The sequence below is a fragment of the Cydia amplana genome, chromosome Z (genome assembly GCF_948474715.1).
Source record: "Cydia amplana chromosome Z, ilCydAmpl1.1, whole genome shotgun sequence".
In the NCBI taxonomy this organism is placed as follows: domain Eukaryota; kingdom Metazoa; phylum Arthropoda; class Insecta; order Lepidoptera; family Tortricidae; genus Cydia; species Cydia amplana.
The window spans coordinates 10,182,810-10,203,082 of record NC_086096.1 but is presented as its reverse complement, the minus strand read 5'-3'; the positions used below and the strand labels follow the sequence as shown (position 1 = coordinate 10,203,082).

Sequence of the window (20,273 nt, the reverse complement as noted above, 5' to 3'; positions counted from 1 at the left end):
GCCTAGGATTTGGCTCTGGATGGATGGATGTATATACTTTTGGCTTGTGCTAAAATTGTAGGGATACATTGCTCCTCAAATATTAGGAAATTAGTACAGAAAAGTATTTTAGTCAAGTACAGGAAATTACCTATTCTACGACAAATTTATTTGTCTTTTTGCTCGAGTATAATATACAAATTTTTGTAATTACTTTGACTACACTGACCTCATGTATGTATGTTTTCTTATGAGACACCAAAGGCTTGAAAGGATAGAAGAAAAACCAAAGATTTAATTCTCATGCGTTTCCCAACAAGAATTCTATTATGTAAATTATGAGAACATTAAATGAAGTAATGCGTTACGGTAATACTTATAGTAAGTATTTAACTTGTAGTTGACATTGTCGAATTTTCTTGAAGGGGATTAAAAGTAATTTATGTAACAAATATTATTACTTAGTTTAAGCTTAAATATTTTATTAGTGTTATTTATACTTTCGATTAACAATAGCTTTAAGAGAGTAATTAGCGATGCCGCCAACGCCGGAATAATTGATTCGATTTCAAGCGAATACCTATTTAAAATGATATATACCTATTAATCTAGTACATGACCTAAACTACCTAATCTGAAAATTCTAAAGTTTTGTATCTGAAAATGTAACTAATCTATCAATAGAAATAAAAACCGTGGTCTGGAGCTCATTACTCCAACATATAATTATTAACCTTGTATCTACTAGTTGTTGTTTCGAATAAATAAAAGTTCAAAATGCTCAATTTATTGTACCCTCCTCACCTCTAGCTGGAGCCTAGGCACACTGGCATTTATAGCTGTCGCCGCGAAGACAAGCCATCCCATGGGCGGGCCAGTGTCCAGTGTGCCAAGACTCTTAACGTCTAGTAAAAAGACAGTTCTGCGGTAGGTAACGACGTACAAATCATAAACTCGCACTTGGGCTGAGGCGATCCTAATATTACTAAGTAATAGGTATGTATTACAAGACTGTTCAGAGGACCAATTAACATTTGAAGTTATATTGTAGAACATAAAAAAATTTTTTTACCAAAACTGGAAATCCATCACAAAAGTGGTAAACCCGCGTGTGAGGCACTTAAGCGAACGATACCAGGCATGTCTCACTCCGCGATTTCGTCGCTTTGCTACAGGTAGCTAAAAGTACATCCGTTCGGCCCCAATTTTGGGGAAAGCCATAAACCGCGCGTGGCGCTGTCGCCACCTAGCGGCCATATCTGTGCTGATCGTAACAGACGCGTTTTGTTAGAGAGTGAGTATTCTGTACTTAGTACTATTATTTATTCTGTGACGATACGAAACATAATGTCTGACAAATGTCCACCTCTAACAGCACGCAAATGGGAGTTTTTCATCGCAATTTTCAGCAAGCGAAAATGTCGCACATTGTCGGCATTACGTAACTGTGTATCGGATGATCTGTTTTAACTGTTTACATTTCATCAGCTTGTTAGCATAGACAAGTCATTTTAGATAGCCCTACAGACTACAGAAATAAATCAGTAGCTACAAAAATTGCCCATCCTGTATGTGAAGATTCAACTCAATCGAATAACGGGAAATGGGTCTAATTTAACTTGCAAGATTTGGCCCGAACAAACGCATTAGGTACAATCGGAACACACAAACATTGAAAGTTAAATAATGGCTTGTAATTAAACTAATAATAACTAATAAAACTAACTAATTAATTAAAAGACTTACGTGATAAAATAGACGGCAGCGAATCTCACGTAGCACACCCCAGTGATTGTTGGAATGGGAAAGAAGTAGGTATAGTAGTAGGTTCATATATCTTCAATGAGATTCCATTTCAGGTTTTTCACGTGGGCTTCTCTTAATCAATCTCACACGTAACATTCTAAAATGCATAAAAATAATGTAAAAAAATTGAAATATATAGCTGGATCCTCATTATCCGGTATGCCCGCGCGGTGCTAAGCGATCGCCGTAGTGTATCGACGCTCGCAGCCCTGGCAGGGGAGGGCGCAGCTAGGAAAAAATCGAGCAAAGCGAGGACAGATGGGAATACACCTATATTTATCGTTCCTAATTCTTATTATTAATAACAATTAAAAAATCGATAAGAAATGTCTACCGAAGGGGCATAGCTATGTGTACAAACATTTTCCATAATGTCAATTGTCAATATCCAGAGGGGAAAATAGGAACTATGTTTGTACAGTCAACAGCAATAGTTGCTAAGCGGGCGAGGTGTTCAAAATGATCTTGACGCGACTTTATTGTTACGAGAGTAAGAGCGCGTCAAGGTAATTTTGAACACCTCTCCCGCTTAGCAATTTCTGCTGCTGACTGTATGGAGAAGCAAAATACACTTTCTCATTAAGAGCTCTAGTGGAGCCTCATACGAAGGAAAAGCAAGTATTGTTTTGCCAGTTAACATTTTATATAATTCATAAATCTTATGATCTTGCTTGTATTCTCTACTAATATTATAAATGCAAAAGTAACTCTGTCTGTCTGTTATTCATGCTTAAACTGCTAAACAGATTTAGATGAAATTTGGTATGAGGATAGTTTGAAGCCCTATACAAAAACATAAAGTACCAATGGACAACAAGGGAAAGATGAATAATGTTCGAATTTTAATGTAATATAACGTGTTTATTTATTCATGGTGATCTAAATAATATTATGAGTTATGAGTATTTTCGCATGAGAAGAAGTAAGATTCATATATTAACCATTATACTATACATCATTAAATGACATTTCCAAGTATAACAATAACCAAAGGTATATAGTATCAAGTAAATGCAAACTGCCATGAATTAAGTCACTAAAATTATGCAAATATAACATTAATATAAAATATAAAATCCACATACTTAATACACTTTAATACTTTTGGTATGAAATCATTAAGTCACTGAACCAGTTAAATTGCTGTCAGGCAAACAATATACATACATGAATTTACAAATAAAAGTTTGTTCATCATAATTCATCCCCAATAGATTGTAAATTTTTTCAATAATATGAAACTTAAAATGTTCAATAAAATATTTGTTTAAGTTGTTAGAAACTGTTATGAAGACTAATCAACAAAGACTTTGCTACCAACAATTAGAATAGAAAAACTTAACTTTGTAAACATACGAGTTGTTTCAGGTTACTATTCAACATGAAGCAGCTCAACATCAAATACTAAAGTAGCATTTGGTGGGATGACCCCCGGGTGGCCCCTAGAACCGTAGCCATAGTCAGGCGAGCAGATTAATCGGGCCCTCTCACCTACTGACATCTGTAACAAGCAATGGTTTGTCATTAATATATTATTCCATACAATGCTCACTTACCTAAGGGCATTATCCACTATACACATCTCTAGTTCACTACTGGCTCTTGATCAACTAAGAATGGATGCATAGGTACCAGTATTGAGTAAACAACTATTATATTACATTTGTTAGAGTCTGTGAGGAAAGAGAAGAGTCGTAGAATGTACTCCCGTACACCTATCCTTATTCCTATCCGTATTCCTATCATTTCACGATTCTTCTCTTTCCGCACAGAATCCAGCAGTCAAACCCGATAGAAATAAAACCTTACAAGAAAATAAGGCTAAAACATACAAAACCAACACCATAGTAATATCTCAGTTGGAGAGAGAGGTCTCAAAATGACTTTATCGCCACCATATTGTTGCCGTGTAACCAGATTTTATGTAATCTTAAATCTTAGTGGCTAAATACCGGGAAACAGTCAATTAAGTCAAATGAATTATTCCAAGAAATCAAAAATGATACCTAAACTACCTGAAGGTAGGGTTGCCAGATGGTCGGGATTTGGCGGGATTCTCCCGATTTTTAGCATGTGTTCCCGATTCCCGACCAAGTGCAAATTGTCCCGAAAAACAGGTTCGCGTTATAAAGCAATGATTTCAAGTTCTGAACTGTCGTCGAGCGAGCGCGCGGGGCGTGCGTGGCGAGAGATATAAGTGCGGTGAGGGAGCGATGGTTTTTTTTCCCGACTTAAGTCCCAAAATCCCGAAAAGTTTATATATTTCCCGATAATAGCGCCTTTCAATCTGGCAACCCTACCTGAAGGGTTAAGAACGATTTATCTTACCTTTGGTATACCTCTGTCCCATCCCTTGATCACATCTCCTTTGCCGAGCGTAAACTTAAAAGGTTGCCCACGCTCTCTAGAACAGTCGAACTGCTTTCCATCAGCTAAGGTACCCGTGTAATGGACCACTACTGTTTGACCCGGCTTGGGATATGTAGATCCTGAAATGTTTGGGAAGGGTTAATAATATAGTTAAAAAAAATGTAGGTCGTATTAATGAATAGGAAGGAAACGTATAAATACCGTTTCCAGGACTAAGAACTTCAATATCGACGCCCATGGCAAACAGTTAGAAATAAAAAGGCATACACTCTGTTTAATTTATAAAAATTGTGCGATTTGTTTTGTTATTATTATTATATTAGAGAAATAGCAGCCTCTAGGGCCTTTGCCAGTCTGTTTTGTTATGATCTCATGACATGACCATGACATATTGACAGTGACAGTTCTATCAGAGACTATCAGTAAGCTTTTTTTAAATACAGTGGAGTCCAGCGGGCTCAGCACGGTTCCATTTTTATCGACTATCACTATGCCCGTCACTTTCGCACTTACATACTTGTTAGAACGTGACAGGCATGGTGATAAACGATAAAAATGCTACCGTGCTACTAGGGCAGACGGGATAGGTGGGATCGCTGCTCTTTTAAAGCCCTAACAGACGAGCGTATCAGACCGCAACCTTGGTGCGCAGCAGTGCGGTGCGGTAGTGTGTTATTGCTTTAATAACAGTCCATTTCTGTGCGGTAGGCATAAATTGTCGTTGGATAGAATTCAGACCACAGACAACAATTTCAATCAAGCTTGCCCTTGTCTAGCTTGTTTATTGTCCATTCAAAATTCAAAATTGGACAGTTGAATTTTGCTGCACTCAGCCTGTTATTAGTTTATTTATATTTATAATAGTTATTATTATTGTTGTGTGTTTCGTGTAGCGGTTGAATATTGTGTACATTGGAAATTGTGTGTTTTTATCGCTTTACGTATTGTATCCATGAGTAACATGGAAGTGGATGGTGCGGAGAACAGTAATAGTTGTAGCAATATATCAGACGGAGGAAAATATGCTAATTCTAAGGCATTCGTGGATGCTGCACGCCAGTATGAGACCACTCATAGCGAGGCGTCTGTTAGTTTAATGAACAGATATTTAAACGTAAGTTTAAAATGCAATTACCAATTACTTAAATTTGTTATTAGGTATCTGAATAAAATTGACTAAGATTATCTCTTATAAATTGGTTCATATAGTGTATATGTTGTTTTGTCCCAATGTAGCTGTTAGCGTCAACGTGTGATTTATCAATATTCGCACCCGGGAGGTCGGAGGTGTGCGCGTTGTTCAGCTCGCTGTGGCGCGTGATGAGGGAGCCGGGCGGGCCGCACTGGGCCGGCGTCGCGGTCCTGTCCCGGGCTTGCATGGAGCCGAGCGCTCGGCATGCGCTCACGAACACTTACAAGTATGTGCTGCATCAAACACAAGTCACCTGTATTGTGAAAGGGTATAGCCGGGTAAGCATGGCCAAACTGCCCTTAGCGAAAAAAACAATTTCCTTTTACTGGATTATTAACCTATGTATATGTAGTGCTTTCACCAAATATTAAGCCTGAAATGCTTCAGATTTAAAAAAAAAATGCAAAAAAAGAAAAATCTTTTTTATTTTATTACAGCCAAAGTAATAATCCGATTTCTTTGTAATTTGGGTATGTTGTATATACAATTAGGGTCGCTTTCTGAAAAAAATTATATTGAATTATCTCTTAAAATAATAGTAAAAAATTGAGATGAAAATTTTCAGAAAAATAAAAAAAATACGTGCGAGATAGCGACAGTTACCAAATTTATATATTTTATGTAGAATTTAATAATGTTTAACATATATTTTTTTCAAAAATTAAAATCGGGATTAACAGTGTGAAAAACTCGAATTTGTAACATCCCATAATACTCTCTCTTCATACAAGCAAAGCTAAGTAGTCATAAACGAATGAAGTATATTGTGAACGCAGTCTTTACGAATTTGAATTTAGAATGTGACGTATTTTATTCATCAAAGGAACAGACATTTTTCAATCGTTAACGCTCTGTATAAAATTCGTGCCTATTTTCCTGTTCCCGCGCTTTTTTTAGGGTTCCGTAGCCAAATGGCAAAAAACGGAACCCTTATAGATTCGTCATGTCTGTCCGTCTGTCCGTCTGTCTGTCCGTCCGTATGTCACAGCCACTTTTCTCCGAAACTATAAGAACTATACTGTTGAAACTTGGTAAGTAGATGTATTCTGTGAACCGCATTAAGATTTTCACAGAAAAATAGAAAAAAAACAATAAATTTTTGGGGTTCCCCATACTTCGAACTGAAACTCAAAAATGTTTTTTTCATCAAACCCATACGTGTGGGGTATCTATGGATAGGTCTTCAAAAATGATATTGAGGTTTCTAATATCATTTTTTTCTAAACTGAATAGTTTGCGCGAGAGACACTTCCAAAGTGGTAAAAGGGGGGGCCCTGTAACTTCTAAAATAAGAGAATGATAAAACTAAAAAAAATATATGATGTACATTACCATGTAAACTTCCACCGAAAATTGGTTTGAACGAGATCTAGTAAGTAGTTTTTTTTTATACGTCATAAATCGCCTAAATACGGAACCCTTCATGGGCGAGTCCGACTCGCACTTGGCCGCTTTTTAAATCTCTGAATGCCGTTCGCCCTAGCCGCATACAGCCACGGAGTTTAATTAAGGTCCGCGCTCAGCGAAATAAGTCGCGTTCTAAATTCAAATTGCGTTGGGAATATAACTTTCTAGTATAACGTACAAGTTATTTTGTATGAAGAGAAGGTATTATGGGATGTTACAAATTCGAGTTTTTAACACTGTTAATCCCGATTTTAATTTTTGAAAAAAATATATGTTAAACATTATTAAATTCTACATGAAATATGTAAATTTGATAACTGTCGCTATCTCGCATGTATTTTTTTTATTTTTCTGAAAATTTTCATCTAAATTTTTTACTATTATTTTAAGAGATAATTCAATATTAATTTTTTCAGAAAGCGACCTTAATTGTATATACAACATACCCAAATTACAAAGAAATCGGATTAGTACTTTGGCTGTAATAAAATAAAAATGATTTTTCTTTTTTTGCATTTTTTTTTTTAATCTGAAGCATTTGAGGCTTAATATTTGGTGAAAGCACTACATATACATAGGTTAATAATCCAGTAAAAAGAAATTGTTTTTTTCGCTAAGGGCAGTTTGGCCATGCTTACCCGGCTATACCCTTTATGACACTAAAATTACCTAATATAAGCACTAATACAGTTTTTATCAATGCAAATTCTATATTATAATGGTAATTGTCTCACTAACTTCCGCCAAACTCGCTTTCATACAATCACTACTCTCATTTTAACAAGATGCTGAAGTAACATTGAACTTGAGCCTGCATGGTCCATTATTCTTAGTGTTTTTGGCAGGGCTACTATGATTAACATTGCTAACAAGCAAAAAGTTATAAGTCCCAGATGTTATGCTATGTTAAGTGAGGTGACATATTTTTTTCAGACACCATAGTAAATACCTATAGTTTAAACACTTATAAACCCTGGGCTCCAATCTGAGACCAATCCAGGAAATCTGGCCACTGGCCAAAGGATCCCTAGATTTAGGAGATCCAATTCCTCGGGTCGATCAAAATGGTGCATTGCTGAAAAGAGAAACTAGGATAATTTTGTTATAAGAGAAATTTAGTATCAGCTCACTAATATGCCTGACATAATTGACATAAATTCAGCTGTAGCTACTTAATAAAATGTCTGGGTGTGTGTTAAAATCAGCTTCAGCAGGTTTCTATGATAGGTATATAATTTAATTTTGCATTATTTTCAGATTTATGCCAATATTGACTCAGTTGTTATCAAATTCTATTTCAAATGACAAGAAAATCAAGTTGCTTTCGGTAATGCAGGTATGTCACTCTTAATGTTTTGTATTATGATTATTTTAAATTACCCTTATAATAAAGAATAAAAAAAATAATAATTAATTTAGATTTTGAAATATAAATATGGTTATGTTTGATGTAACATAATAGTGTAGCCATCCTGCAACCATGTTATGTGTACTTATAATGGACAGACACAAATGCTATATTATGTACTAATGATTGCTAAACTACACAAATGTTTTATACAATCCCTTTTTTCCTTAGAACTCATTAGTACTAAGAATATACAGCACATTTTTTTTAAATATGCTTTCAGGACATTTCCTATGGTATTATCATAAGTTGGCAGGAGTCCTACCTCCCTGTGCTCATGAAGCAGCTGACAGACTGGATCACCTCCCCGTCCAATGACACCCAGGAGCAATTGATCAGACACAGGTCCTTGACAGTGTTGGCCAACATCTGCTCTGGAAACTTACCCGCTGTCTATGCCTTGATGAGGACCATAGATACCAAGAAATTTGTTGTGCATCTTATGAGTTTAAAGGTACACCTATTATAATTTTGTTATATATATTAGATTTGCCTGACTGTTATTTCTACACCCTCAGAGTTTGTTAAAAAGAAACAAGTCTATTATCTTTATATCTGCTTTGCTTTTTCATATTAACCTTTTGAACGCCAAGAACAACTTAAATGTGTCGTTACTAGTCGTGCCCACCGCGCCAAGGACCACTATAGGTGGTAAGGCGGACGCTGTCAAAGTAACCGTCACACTTACGAGTAGGGTTTACATTAGCTCGCTTGCACCTGGGATCTAAGTGATGTTTTTGTTTATGACATAAACCATTCAAAGGATTAACTTGATCATTTAGAATAGAGAATCTAACATCGCGTGCGTCTGTGTATACTACCTATAATCGCTATATTGACAGGACGGCTGGTACGGAGGGGCTGACGTGTGCCGACTGCTGCTGTGCCTGTCGGCGGCGACGCGCGGCGCGGGCGCCGTGCGCCAGACCGACGTCAACAGCTACCTGTCGTGCTGCGTGCTCACTTTCAGCAAGGCGATCCTGTGAGTACAGGGTGGACATTGTGCAATGATGATTTCAACCCAAACAACTAATACAATGTAATGTAGATGTTTGATCATACTAAACAACAATTTACGCCATTCTTGTTACTTTGTTACCGAGATAAGAAGAACTAGGTACAAATTCACCTCATAATAGTAGTAGAGGCTAAGGGTTGTATATAAACATCTTGTACAGTCTGTTCTTGAGATTATTTGCAAAAGAATGGTAGGTATACACAATACATGTGTGCGTTCGTTCAAATTAACGAGTAAACGAACTCGTCATTTCAGAGACATTGTAAACTGACTCAACGAGACAGGCCTAGCTTAGTGTGGCGGTCATAGATTAAGTAAACCATTTGTATTTCTTCTAGCAAATAAACTATTTTAATTTATTATTTATAGAGATAAGGACTCGAGTCAACTGCTGCAGGCGTACACTCTGATGAACGAGCTGTGCCAAGACATCAACCTGAGGAACCTCGTCGCCAGTGCGCCCGACTTCTGCCTCGAGAACACCTTGAAGGTAATATGATCTTTTTCATTTTTCAATATATTTGGTTCATATACGGCATATGGTAGGTATGGTACCGATACTGAGTCAGCCGTGGCTCACTCCGCGATTTCGTCGTTTTCTACAGGTAGCTAAAAGTACATCCGTTCCACACCAATTTTGGTGGCTAGCCATAAGCCGCGGGTGGCGTTGTCGCCACCTAGCGGCCATATCTGTGCTGATCGTAACAGACGCGTTTTGTTAGAGAGTGAGTCTCCTGTACCTAGTACTATTATTTATTCTGTGACTGAGTCTAGTTTGATCAAGTTTGTTGCGAGAATCATGACTTTTCACCACGTCAGTCACGAAACGTAGTGTAGCATAACATTTTATATTTCTTTCAGAATTTGGTGGAGTTTTGCAATGCACCCAATGAAGCATTAGAGCCTGAGCAAGTCACTGCTGTTGTCCAAAATGCTTTAAAGTTCCTGGCGGTCTTAGTTAATTTAGGTAAAGTACAGTACACAACACATACTACAATAGATGAAATTGTTTACAGTAATAGAGTGGTAATCCACTACACTTCTCTATTGACCCGTATGTAGCGAAAACCGCCTACGAAAGAGAACTCGCCTAGCGGGTTGCTAGCAGTGAATGTGTTAACTCAAGAAAGTGGATATACGTACGTCTATTTACTCTTTTAGTCATGTGATTCATGTGGTCGAGTCTAGAATACTTGAGATGACACTAATAAGCCTAAACCTAAACTACCGGCAGCTGCTAAAGTTCAATTATTCGCCTTTTTAATACCATGAATGTTTTAAAAATTTGTCATTATTTTCAGATATGTATCCGTTCCGCAAAAACCACTGTCAAATGCTTTGTCTGTGTTTGGTCGCACACCGGTTGTGTCTGCCAGAGAGCTTGGAATTATTCTCATCAATCATATGTCAATACAAAGGTACAGTAACATTATGGGTTAAAGGTTAAATGATACAAGTTCCTATCCTTTAGTAACATTGTGGAGCAGTGGAGTTTATGATAAGCATGCTAGTACACGCTAATGTTTTCTTACAGATGAAGGTCAGCTACCTGAAGAGTTAATATTGATGATTAGCGAGGGTTTGCCAGGCCTTCTAGTGCCACCAGCGCTAGAGCCAGGAAAAGCTGGATTGCAATGGGTAATTGTTATCTTTCCTTGCAAATTATCATGCTAATAATTTATCTTAATGAGAGCGAGTGATTAGGCAGTCGCAAGGAACCGCGCAAAGCAGCTCAGTCTGTAGACGTATCTCGTATACATACGTATAAAAGAAGTATTTACTTTTATAGTCTGAGCGGAAAGAGAAGAGTCGTGGAATGTATGGGGCTCAATACATTCCACGATTCTTCTCTTTTAAAACATACTAAGTGTTAAGTAGGTATTAGATTTATATATACACATACACATTGATTTTATTAAACCCTTGCATTTGTTGGAAGAGCGGGGTTTTCTATCACAAGCATATCTGTTGCTTAAAAGAAGATCCCAACCTATATTGTAGCAATACTTGTACAAAAACCAATAAATATATTTTCATTTTTTTCATCTCGCTCGAGGCATGACGGAACCTTGTGCGTTTGCCTCGGACGAGGCACGTAACTCAGACCAAGTTGCTTCGCGCGACAATTTCCTTGCCATTTTAAAGATTCCAATACGTATCAGCATTTTATATCTCATGGTCACGAAACTGTTCTCACAGCTCAATTAAGCTCCTTAGATTACGTTTCGAATTCGTTTGGAAAGTATTTTAATTACCCCTTGGATTAGTGTTTCTGTTGCTTCATAGATATATATTTATTTTAGTTGCAAGTGGTGGGTGCCCTGTGCGACGCGGGCTCGACGCAAGAGCGAGTTCTGAGGGCTGTGTCGGCGGAGGCGTATGAAGAGGTTCTATACAGCGTTCTGCAGTATTGTTCACAAGTGAGTGTACTCTTATCACTGTTGGCCGAAACGTTAATGCAATTGAAAATGTTGGCCATTAACCATTATAAATTGAACCTTGAACCGTAACGGACGATTACAGTTTACGGTTTAATTTATAATGGTTAATGGCCAACATTTTCAATTGCATTAACGTTTCGGCCAACACTGACTCTTATAGTTCGTTTTTTTAGCATTAGAAATAAGGTAAACAATCTTGATGTGTCTTTTAATTGAAAAACACATTTTAAAAATAAGTTACGGCAAATATGTAACAATTATGAATCTAATACGATCATTTATATTCTTCTGCTTTCATAAGTAATAGTTTTTGATTTTTGAAAAGCGTTTTTGAATTAAAAGACATGTCAAGATCGCTTACCTTCTTGCAAGTTCTTTCTAATGCAAACAAAAACGAACTACAAAAGACAACAACGCCATCATTGTTTACAAGCTCCTATACTACGTTATAAATAATACAGTACAATCATGGAAACTAAACATTTCTATACTCTTAGGCATACGAAATAAAAGTTGACGAGGAAATTAATCCTCTATCGCCGAGCGCCCCTATAGGTGCCGCTTAGTTTTTATACTAAGTGTAGGAGTACTAACTAGTAAAAAGTAAAAACTGCAAAAATTTCGCGGTTCTCTTATATACTTATTATTATGAGAACTTCGTTTTTTTTTACGATTACAAAAGTAACTGTCGAATAAGCCGACATATTTGTTTTTATTTTACACAACTAAAAAATATCTTAATTCTTAAGTACCTTATGTATGCGGACACAAGTATGGGCATTATGACAGCTCGAAATTTATAAGGGCAATTTGGGCAGATTAGGCAGTTTATTATACTTTGATGGCTATGATGTAGGCATTCCTTCTACAATAATCTGGGGGCACGGCAGTGCCCCCGCCAAGTCGAGCGCGAAGCAAACACTGCCGTACCATCCTTTGCTGGAACCATTTCGCCGCATTTTCAGGCCCCTATTTGAGAACCTCTGCATAAGACCAGAACGCAGAAATTTTCGTCATCCAGTAAGCTATAATCACATACTTAAAATCCAAAATTTCAAGTCTGTAGGTCATTTAGTTCCGAAGTTAAGCGAAAGTACAAATTAGTGTTTTAATTTATTTTGTACTATGTTTGTATGTAGAACGGGTCGGTGGGTCAGGAGCAGGGTCAGCAGGCGGCCGTGCTCGGCTGCAGGACGGCGTTGACGCTGGCGCCGCTGCTGCCCGCGTGGGGCGCCGCGCTCAAGAGGTTCCTGCTGAACAACCAGGTAAACCATGTACCACAGTTCTATGCTAGTTCAATGCTACTAGCGGAGGCGAGTCGACGTTACCCCCTCTAATGGCTCTAATATACTTTGTCAATATGTACAGGGTATCTTACATTTGAATCGCGCAGAGTAGGTTTAGGTACCTTTGAGCATTGTTGCTACCAGGGATGTTGCGGATGCAGATTGTTTGACATCCGCGGATGCGGATGCGGATATTTAAAGGCTCACATCCGCGGATGCGGATGCGGATGTCAAGATAGGTACTTAGAAAACGTCAAATATTACATTTTTTGTATTTTTTATTTAAAAAAACGAAACGTTTACTATTTAAGCAAGAATATAGGTGCGTTATATTTAATAAAGTAATAAACAGTAACTTGGCCGACTTTTCTGGATCAAGACGATTTCGTTATAGATAATGACGGAATTATCTAGCACTTACGCCGCCGCTAAGACTTGTTCGACATCCGCATCCGCATAAGCTCTGCATCGATTTTATGCGGATGCAGATGCGGATGTTGAAAATAATGCGGAAGTTCCGCGGTTGCGGATGTTCGCAACATCCCTGGTTGCTACTAGTGGGTAATAGTGCCTTAACTACAGACTTAACTATATATGGACAACTTTTAACAACATCAAACACAACAATATAACAATAAAAGGAGATTTGGTTGTCTAATGTCTTACTTTATTACAGGTGCGGAAAATGCTATCGACGGGTCTACGCAACGGAACGCGACGGCTTGAAATACTGAAGCTAATTAGGCATCACCTTTTCCCTTGTGACCAAATGGATGAGGTAATTAGCATACATATTAATTACAGCTATTCTGTTTGAGAGACCTCTATCTATACATGTTATAATTTCAAAAATATTTAGGTAAATAAATTATTTTTCATTTCTCGTGGTTTGAAAGAGGGTTATTGTTGTTCTAAAAGGTGTGCAGAAAATGATACGTTTCTGCACTAGAGCATTTTACGTTCCAAGTACGACTATATTAAATTTACTACATGGATTTTTTTTAATGGATTTGTTATATACAATTTCCATTCTGATATTTAACTCCCCATTCCATAAATAACGACACTTTTGCCAAAATTGTTATTTGAAAGTACCCCTGAATTACTATATATTTTTTTACTTTCTCATGTTTTTAAAAAAACACATGCATTTTACTTTCCTCGTATTCGAAATGAAAAGTGGAGTGTTTAATTCGGGTGAAAGGCATAATTTCAGCCTCGGACTATTGGCGCTGTCACTGCGTTCGAGCGTCAAACTACCTCGGCAGAAATGTGTGCCTTTAATCCCTTGGTTAACAATCTACTATTTATTATCTTCATTTTTAGGGTTCCGTACTCAAAGGGTAAAAATGGGACCCTATTACTAAGACTCCGCTGTCCGTCCGTCTGTTACCAGGCTGTATCTCACGAACCGTGATAGCTAGACAGTTGAAATTTTCACAGATGATGTATTTCTGTTGCCGCTATAACAACAAATACTAAAAACAGAATAAAATAAAGATTTAAGTGGGGCTCCCATACAACAAACGTGATTTTTGACCGAAGTTAAGCAACGTCGGGCGGGGTCAGTACTTGGATGGGTGACCGTTTTTTTGCTTGATTTGCTCTATTTTTTGTTGATGGTGCGGTACCCTCCGTGCGCGAGTCCGACTCGCACTTGGCCGGGTTTTTTGTGGTACTAATAGAAGTGGTCATGTGTTAGGTATTCGAGGAGTCCCCGAAGCAGTCGTCGGAGGGGTGCGCGTCGCCGCGCGCCGCGGAGGCGGACGAGGCCTGGCACTCGGCGCCGCGCCTCGCGCCGGCCCAGGAGCACGCCGTCGACGCGCTCGTGCGACAACTCACTGAAGCCCTACAGAAGAACAAGGTATCAACTATGACTCACTTGCAATATACATATGTATATCTAAGTATTAGGCGGACCCCGGGTCCTCGCGCCCCGCGCGGGGGCACAGCTGGGATTGACGCCAGGATGATGATGATCTAAGTATAGGAGAATTGTATGTTTATGTATTGCACTTGCATATTTCGTAAGGGTTTTTAGTTTTACATGGCAATAGGTTCACTTCCGTGATTATTATAGTAGGCGATTGCCAATAAAGTCAAGTAAATTCAAAATAATATAAACTAAGTAAAGTTCCGTAATGCCATATCTCCCCTATTGGCAAGGTCGGTGGAGGGGGAAGTGGCGCTGATCGTCACAAACACAGGTAATCTTATGGAATGTCTGACATTAGTACTAGCGGCAGCCGCTTGAACTAATTTACTCCATAAGATTTAACGTAGAAAGTCTGCCAAAATGAGGGCAGCACCAGTCGTGCACCTAGCGAATATCATGCTAACGCCTACTTTTCTAACAAAATCAATTAAATAAATTTATACTTGAATTAATTTAATAGCTTAATTTAAATGTACATATTCTTATTTGTAAGAAATGACATGCATTGTTTAAATTAAACGTAAATTTTATTTCTTAACAGATATCCGACATTGCGACATCGAGTGTAATGGAGCTATATGGATACAAAATGGCATGTTTAGAACAAAGACTGCATTCACAAACTGTTGCGCTTCAGGTAAACTATGTACAATTTATCATATAAATATAATAGATATCACTAAACAGGGTCACACTAGTTTGTATATCTGCCACAACAATGTTACTTCGTAATACGGAGGTTCATCATTTCAGCTACGAGTCTTTTAACATTACCACAGCTAATACGAGTAACTATATAATAGCAACCATGTTACTAGTTGTATAAAGCTGCCACCGTAATATACTGCTGAAAATTGTTTATATTGTATGTTAAGAATTAGCTATGACGGCATATTCTCCCAGTAAATTAAAATTTAATGAGTAATCTTCATTCTTCCAGGGCGCAAGTGAACACATGGCGTCTCTGCAACATTCTCTAGCGATGCTTCAAGCAACCAATTCGTCCCAGCAAGATGTTTTATACACTACACAGATGCAAAACGAAAAGTAAGCCACTCACTACACGCAGTCGCGTCTTTGTTAAATTCTAATACCTGTTATATTTCCGCAGATGTGATGATGTAAGTACGTAAGACTGATGTGATGTTAGATCTGCGGCGAGTGAATAAAAGATATTCATATTTACCCCTTGAACGCCAGACGGCGAAGGAATATGCCTATAATGGCTAATTTCAGATTAAATTTTATTCTATATCCCTGTCTTACTTTAAAAAGGACATATTTATTTGTAAATAAGTAGATTTAAATGTATGCAAGTGTATGTGTATATATATGTAGGTGGTTCAATGTATGTACGTGGTTAAAGCTCCCCTACACGTACAATTTAGGAATTGAGACCAATTATAGAATTTGTCAGGTACAATAGTTGTTTGTATAAAGCATTTATGAATATGTATTTTTCTAGATTAAAAAAGACAATAGACAATCTACACAAACAATTAGAAGATGCCGAGGGCGCCGTTCGCGGGTACCGAGCGAAGGTCGTCTCGGAAAAGGCACTTAAAGAAAAGCAAAAAGAGATACTGCAGAATGAATTCAAAACCCAACTTAACGTAAGTTATTTCACTAAGCCAAACTGCTGCAGAGGGCCCTAATGTTGTCTAGAATAACAGTGTTTAATAAGAGAACGCTTTTTTTTACACAAAAGAAATCGTTAGCTCCTATCGGCGATTTGTCACATGTCACACACATAACGAGAAGGCAAAGCAACAGCACCCCTAGCACATGATTGGCGCGACAGTATCTCGCGGCGAGATAGACTAGCCGTCTTTTTCTATGTTAATAAAAGAGGGATGGGTATAGTCTATCTCGCCGCGAGATACTGTCGTGCCAATCATGTGCTAGCCCGGCAGGGCAGTCTAATAATGTAAGAGAGGTAAATAATGTACGAGTAAATTGCGATGTGATGGATAACTAATGACAAGGCAAAGAATAACTAACAAAAACTAAACAGTGTAACGAAATTTACTCATCTCAGCATGGTGCTAGTATAAATATTAATTAGCAGCAAGCAAAGTCTGTAATTACAACTATTACAAGTGCAATCAAATGTACGTGTGTCAGTGTACTCTCCTACATTCCTTGTTTTGTATTGCAGACTTTAGAAAATGAAATGAGAGCCATTGAAAAAGAAAACCAAGAAAAATTGAAGATTGCTGAACAGGAAACTAAAGCAGTGCAGAAATTACTGGACCAAGAGGTATGGTAACCAATCAAATTATATTTTAATTACCATGGGAATAAAATAACATTTAAAAAATCTCACGTATAGTAACACATTGAATATATTAAAACGTGTCGCTCAGTTTTCCGTAATCGCATAATCGAAGAGCTCTTAAGCGTTTGGATAACGCAGCAACCAATTAAAAATCAACAAACCAACCTACTGACACGAACTGTTCCATGGGACGAAAAAAACGAACAGTTTTATTCAAAATAGTTGCTAATATAGTCCGTGCGGAAAGAGAAGAGTCGTAGAATGTATTGGATCCCATACATTTCACGACTCTTCTCTTTCCGCACAGACTAGAGGTTTGTTATTACCCTCATGCGTCATGACCAAAGAGCTCTAGTTTTGCTTGTGGTTAATTGCTTATATAAGGATAACTTTGTGTTACAGACGAGCAAGTGCAATGAACTAGCAGCCGTGCTGATACGGTTCGAAGAGCAAGTTCAGACTCAAGTCAAAGAGATAGAAGAGGCTAATGCACTTGAACGATCTCTTAGAAAAGAAATAGAACTTAAAGAATTGGTGAGTAAGAAACATGCATGTTATAATTATAACGAATAATTTTTTTATTGTCACCATCGTCATCATCAAGCTATAGTCTCAGGACGGGAGCATTGTTTCATCTTGTGTCATCGAGGTCTCAAAATGAAAACAATTACATTGTATCATAGTAGAATAAGATACTACAAATTTCTCGCATTCTGTTTCAATACACTATTCGATTCATGAATATTTAATACCATATTTAATCTTAGTCGATATTCGCATGCATTCAGTCTTGTACAGTCAGCCGCAAAAGTTGCTAACCGGGCGAGGGGTTCAAATTGATCTTGACGCGACTTTATTGTTAAGAGAATAAGAGCGTGTCAAGGTAATTTTGAACAGATCGCGCGCTTAGCAACTTCTGCTGCTGACTGTATTTATTGATATATTTTTACAGACAATAAAGCATCAAGAAAAGACGATACTCGAGCGCGAGAACCGGCTGTACCAGCTGAACACGCAGCTCGAGGAGATGAAGCGCGTGCAGGAGATGATAGCCAAGCTCACGTCCAAGAGCGCTAGCACTGCTGCCTCGCCCAATAACAGCACATAACACACGCAGGCCGCATAACATCGCGGCGCGGCTGCGAGCCTAACATAACGCGACTGGATGCGCGTGTACTATTATAATAATGTAAACAAACAAAACCATGTAATGACTTGAACACATTACAAAATTCCTTAGATATAATATTATTACTATCTATGTTATTATAGTAGCATTTGGTGTGGTGGAATTAGTTCCACACGACTCTGCGTCTCCTGTATTTTATAGGAAGAGATGCAGTACAAATATTTTCGCAAACACGGCGAAGGGAAGTGTCACCATTAATAGGACGCCTCCAATCGAAGTGTGAGTGAGGTGACATTCTACTTTGATCGTTGTTTTAATGACCAATATATGAAATCATATGCCGGCCATAATGTACAATAGACCAATGTGTATCTTCAGTCTCCTTTATATCTTTTTTATGATAAAGTAATCAAAAGCCCAAAAACTTAACAAAAATTGTGTAAGTCTGTGTGACACGTATGAAAATTATGAAATATTTGAATTTGATTACAATCCCATTCTTTATTATATAAATATTCTCTAAATTATTGTTTAGTTATCTACTTAGTGCCTTGGGTAGTTTCAGCATAAAGGTACTTTCTAATAGAGAATTAATTGTATGTATGTATGTATATACTTTATTGCATATAGAAATAAAAACACGAGAAACATAGTTACAGAGTAAATTAAATACAACAAAGGCGAACTTATCCCTGTATGGGATCTCTTCCAGTTAACCTTTGAGGAAACGAATAAAACAAAACAGAAGTAACGATGAATGACTAACAAAACAATAGTGTACAATCACTAAAGTTAATGAAATGCAAGTTTTGAATACACATTGTTACAAATAATATATATAAACATAAATAGAAATACTTAAATAAATAAAAATAAAGCGTACCTATATAAATATAACCTAAATTAAATAAATAAATAAATACTCAATATATATCATAAAACAAATAGATATGAGCTCGAACCAGAAAAGTAAAGGAAACTAAAGAAGTACTAATCGAGGAAAACCAAATTACTTATGTATCGGAAAGCCACAATTTTTCAATTGTCTTTGAAAAGGTTAAATGATTTAGAGCTAATTAATTAATTGAGTTTATCATTATCCTTTTCTTACCGATTTTCAGGAATAATGAAGACTAGAACTGAAATTTTGACAAGACTCCATTTTGTGATAGTTTTTTAGAAATATATTTTTCTATGTGACATTAACAATGATGTAAATTGATCAATAATGTTCATGGTATGTAATAGAATAAGTTATAACATTCTTTTTTTACCCTGGTATATACATTTTATTAATTCTAGTCAATAAATTATATAATGACTCAGCTGGCACCAGTTTTCTTTCACTTTGTTCTTAGGCTAAATGGTGTAAAATAGGGGTAAATATTATGGGGAGAACAAGAAAATGTGACATGTTGTGACAAGGGTAGTAGTGACGTCACTTTAAGAGCCCATCAACGTGCACACTAGCGCCACTGCTAAATAATCGTGATTATTTAAATTTAACATTAGTAGTCTTAAGTCTAACTAATTCATTAGTAGCCGAAATTTTTTATTCCTTGTAAAGTAATAACGAGTTTTTGGAACAATAATAGTTTTATATTCGTTTTTTCTTTCCTAGTCGGTTTTGTGTTATTAAATTAGAAATATATCTTTTAACAAAAATATTTTGAAAAATATTAGTAATATCTAATTCAAATTGCTAATTTCGTTAATGTCACGTCACACCAGGGGGGAAGGGGTTTGCCAAATTTGTCCAAGTGTGACAAGGACCGGGTCAAAGCCTAAAAAAACATGTCACGTAGTTAATGGATGACCCCTAACCTAAGTTATTCATATCACCTATCCGAAAAAAAGGCTTTTTCTTCCCCGCTAGGAGAGACCAAAGTGGCAGTTTTCTTCTAAGAGAGGAGGGATAAAAGTGGCACTTTTCTGTTCTGGACACGTTTTTTTTTCTTTTATTGCATTCTATTTTTTTGTTTAAATAATAATAATTTGGAACTATATTTTCCTCATAGGTGAT

The 20,273-nt window shown here is 37.1% G+C and overlaps 2 protein-coding genes across 2 annotated transcripts; one reads left to right on the top strand and one right to left on the bottom strand.

Moving 5' to 3' along the window:
* Window positions 1-3,028: 3,028 nt before the first annotated feature.
* LOC134660971 (peptidyl-prolyl cis-trans isomerase Fkbp12-like) lies at window positions 3,029-4,467 on the bottom strand. Its single transcript, XM_063516858.1, has 3 exons — window positions 4,357-4,467; window positions 4,114-4,274; window positions 3,029-3,286 (listed from the first exon to the last, which is right to left on the bottom strand). The coding sequence occupies exons 1-3, from the start codon at window positions 4,391-4,393 to the stop codon at window positions 3,158-3,160; spliced, it is 327 nt and encodes a 108-aa protein (XP_063372928.1). The 5' UTR covers window positions 4,394-4,467; the 3' UTR covers window positions 3,029-3,157.
* Window positions 4,468-4,988: 521 nt separating this feature from the next.
* LOC134661451 (uncharacterized) lies at window positions 4,989-18,312 on the top strand. The gene is made up of 19 exons (XM_063517545.1): window positions 4,989-5,269; window positions 5,392-5,573; window positions 8,012-8,090; window positions 8,386-8,616; window positions 9,005-9,144; window positions 9,550-9,670; window positions 10,042-10,147; window positions 10,482-10,598; window positions 10,715-10,818; window positions 11,484-11,600; window positions 12,761-12,886; window positions 13,584-13,685; window positions 14,610-14,771; window positions 15,385-15,480; window positions 15,784-15,890; window positions 16,309-16,456; window positions 17,002-17,103; window positions 17,524-17,655; window positions 18,074-18,312. Exons 1-19 carry the CDS (start codon window positions 5,108-5,110, stop codon window positions 18,227-18,229), a joined length of 2,490 nt encoding a protein of 829 aa, XP_063373615.1. The 5' UTR covers window positions 4,989-5,107; the 3' UTR covers window positions 18,230-18,312.
* The last annotated feature ends 1,961 nt before the right edge of the window (window positions 18,313-20,273 follow it).

Bases quoted from the DNA above. Each gene is read 5' to 3' on its own strand.
- LOC134660971 (XM_063516858.1), bottom strand. From the start codon at position 4,393: ATGGGCGTCGATATTGAAGTTCTTAGTCCTGGAAACG. The intron at 4,275-4,356 runs GTATTTATACGT...CAAACATTTCAG, and splicing joins AGTTCTTAGTCCTGGAAACG to GATCTACATATCCCAAGCCG. The intron at 3,287-4,113 runs GTAAGATAAATC...TGCTTGTTACAG, and splicing joins GGGACAGAGGTATACCAAAG to ATGTCAGTAGGTGAGAGGGC.
- LOC134661451 (XM_063517545.1), top strand. From the start codon at position 5,108: ATGAGTAACATGGAAGTGGATGGTGCGGAGAACAGTAATAGTTGTAGC. The intron at 5,270-5,391 runs GTAAGTTTAAAA...GTCCCAATGTAG, and splicing joins TAATGAACAGATATTTAAAC to CTGTTAGCGTCAACGTGTGA. The intron at 16,457-17,001 runs GTAAGTTATTTC...TTTGTATTGCAG, and splicing joins AATTCAAAACCCAACTTAAC to ACTTTAGAAAATGAAATGAG.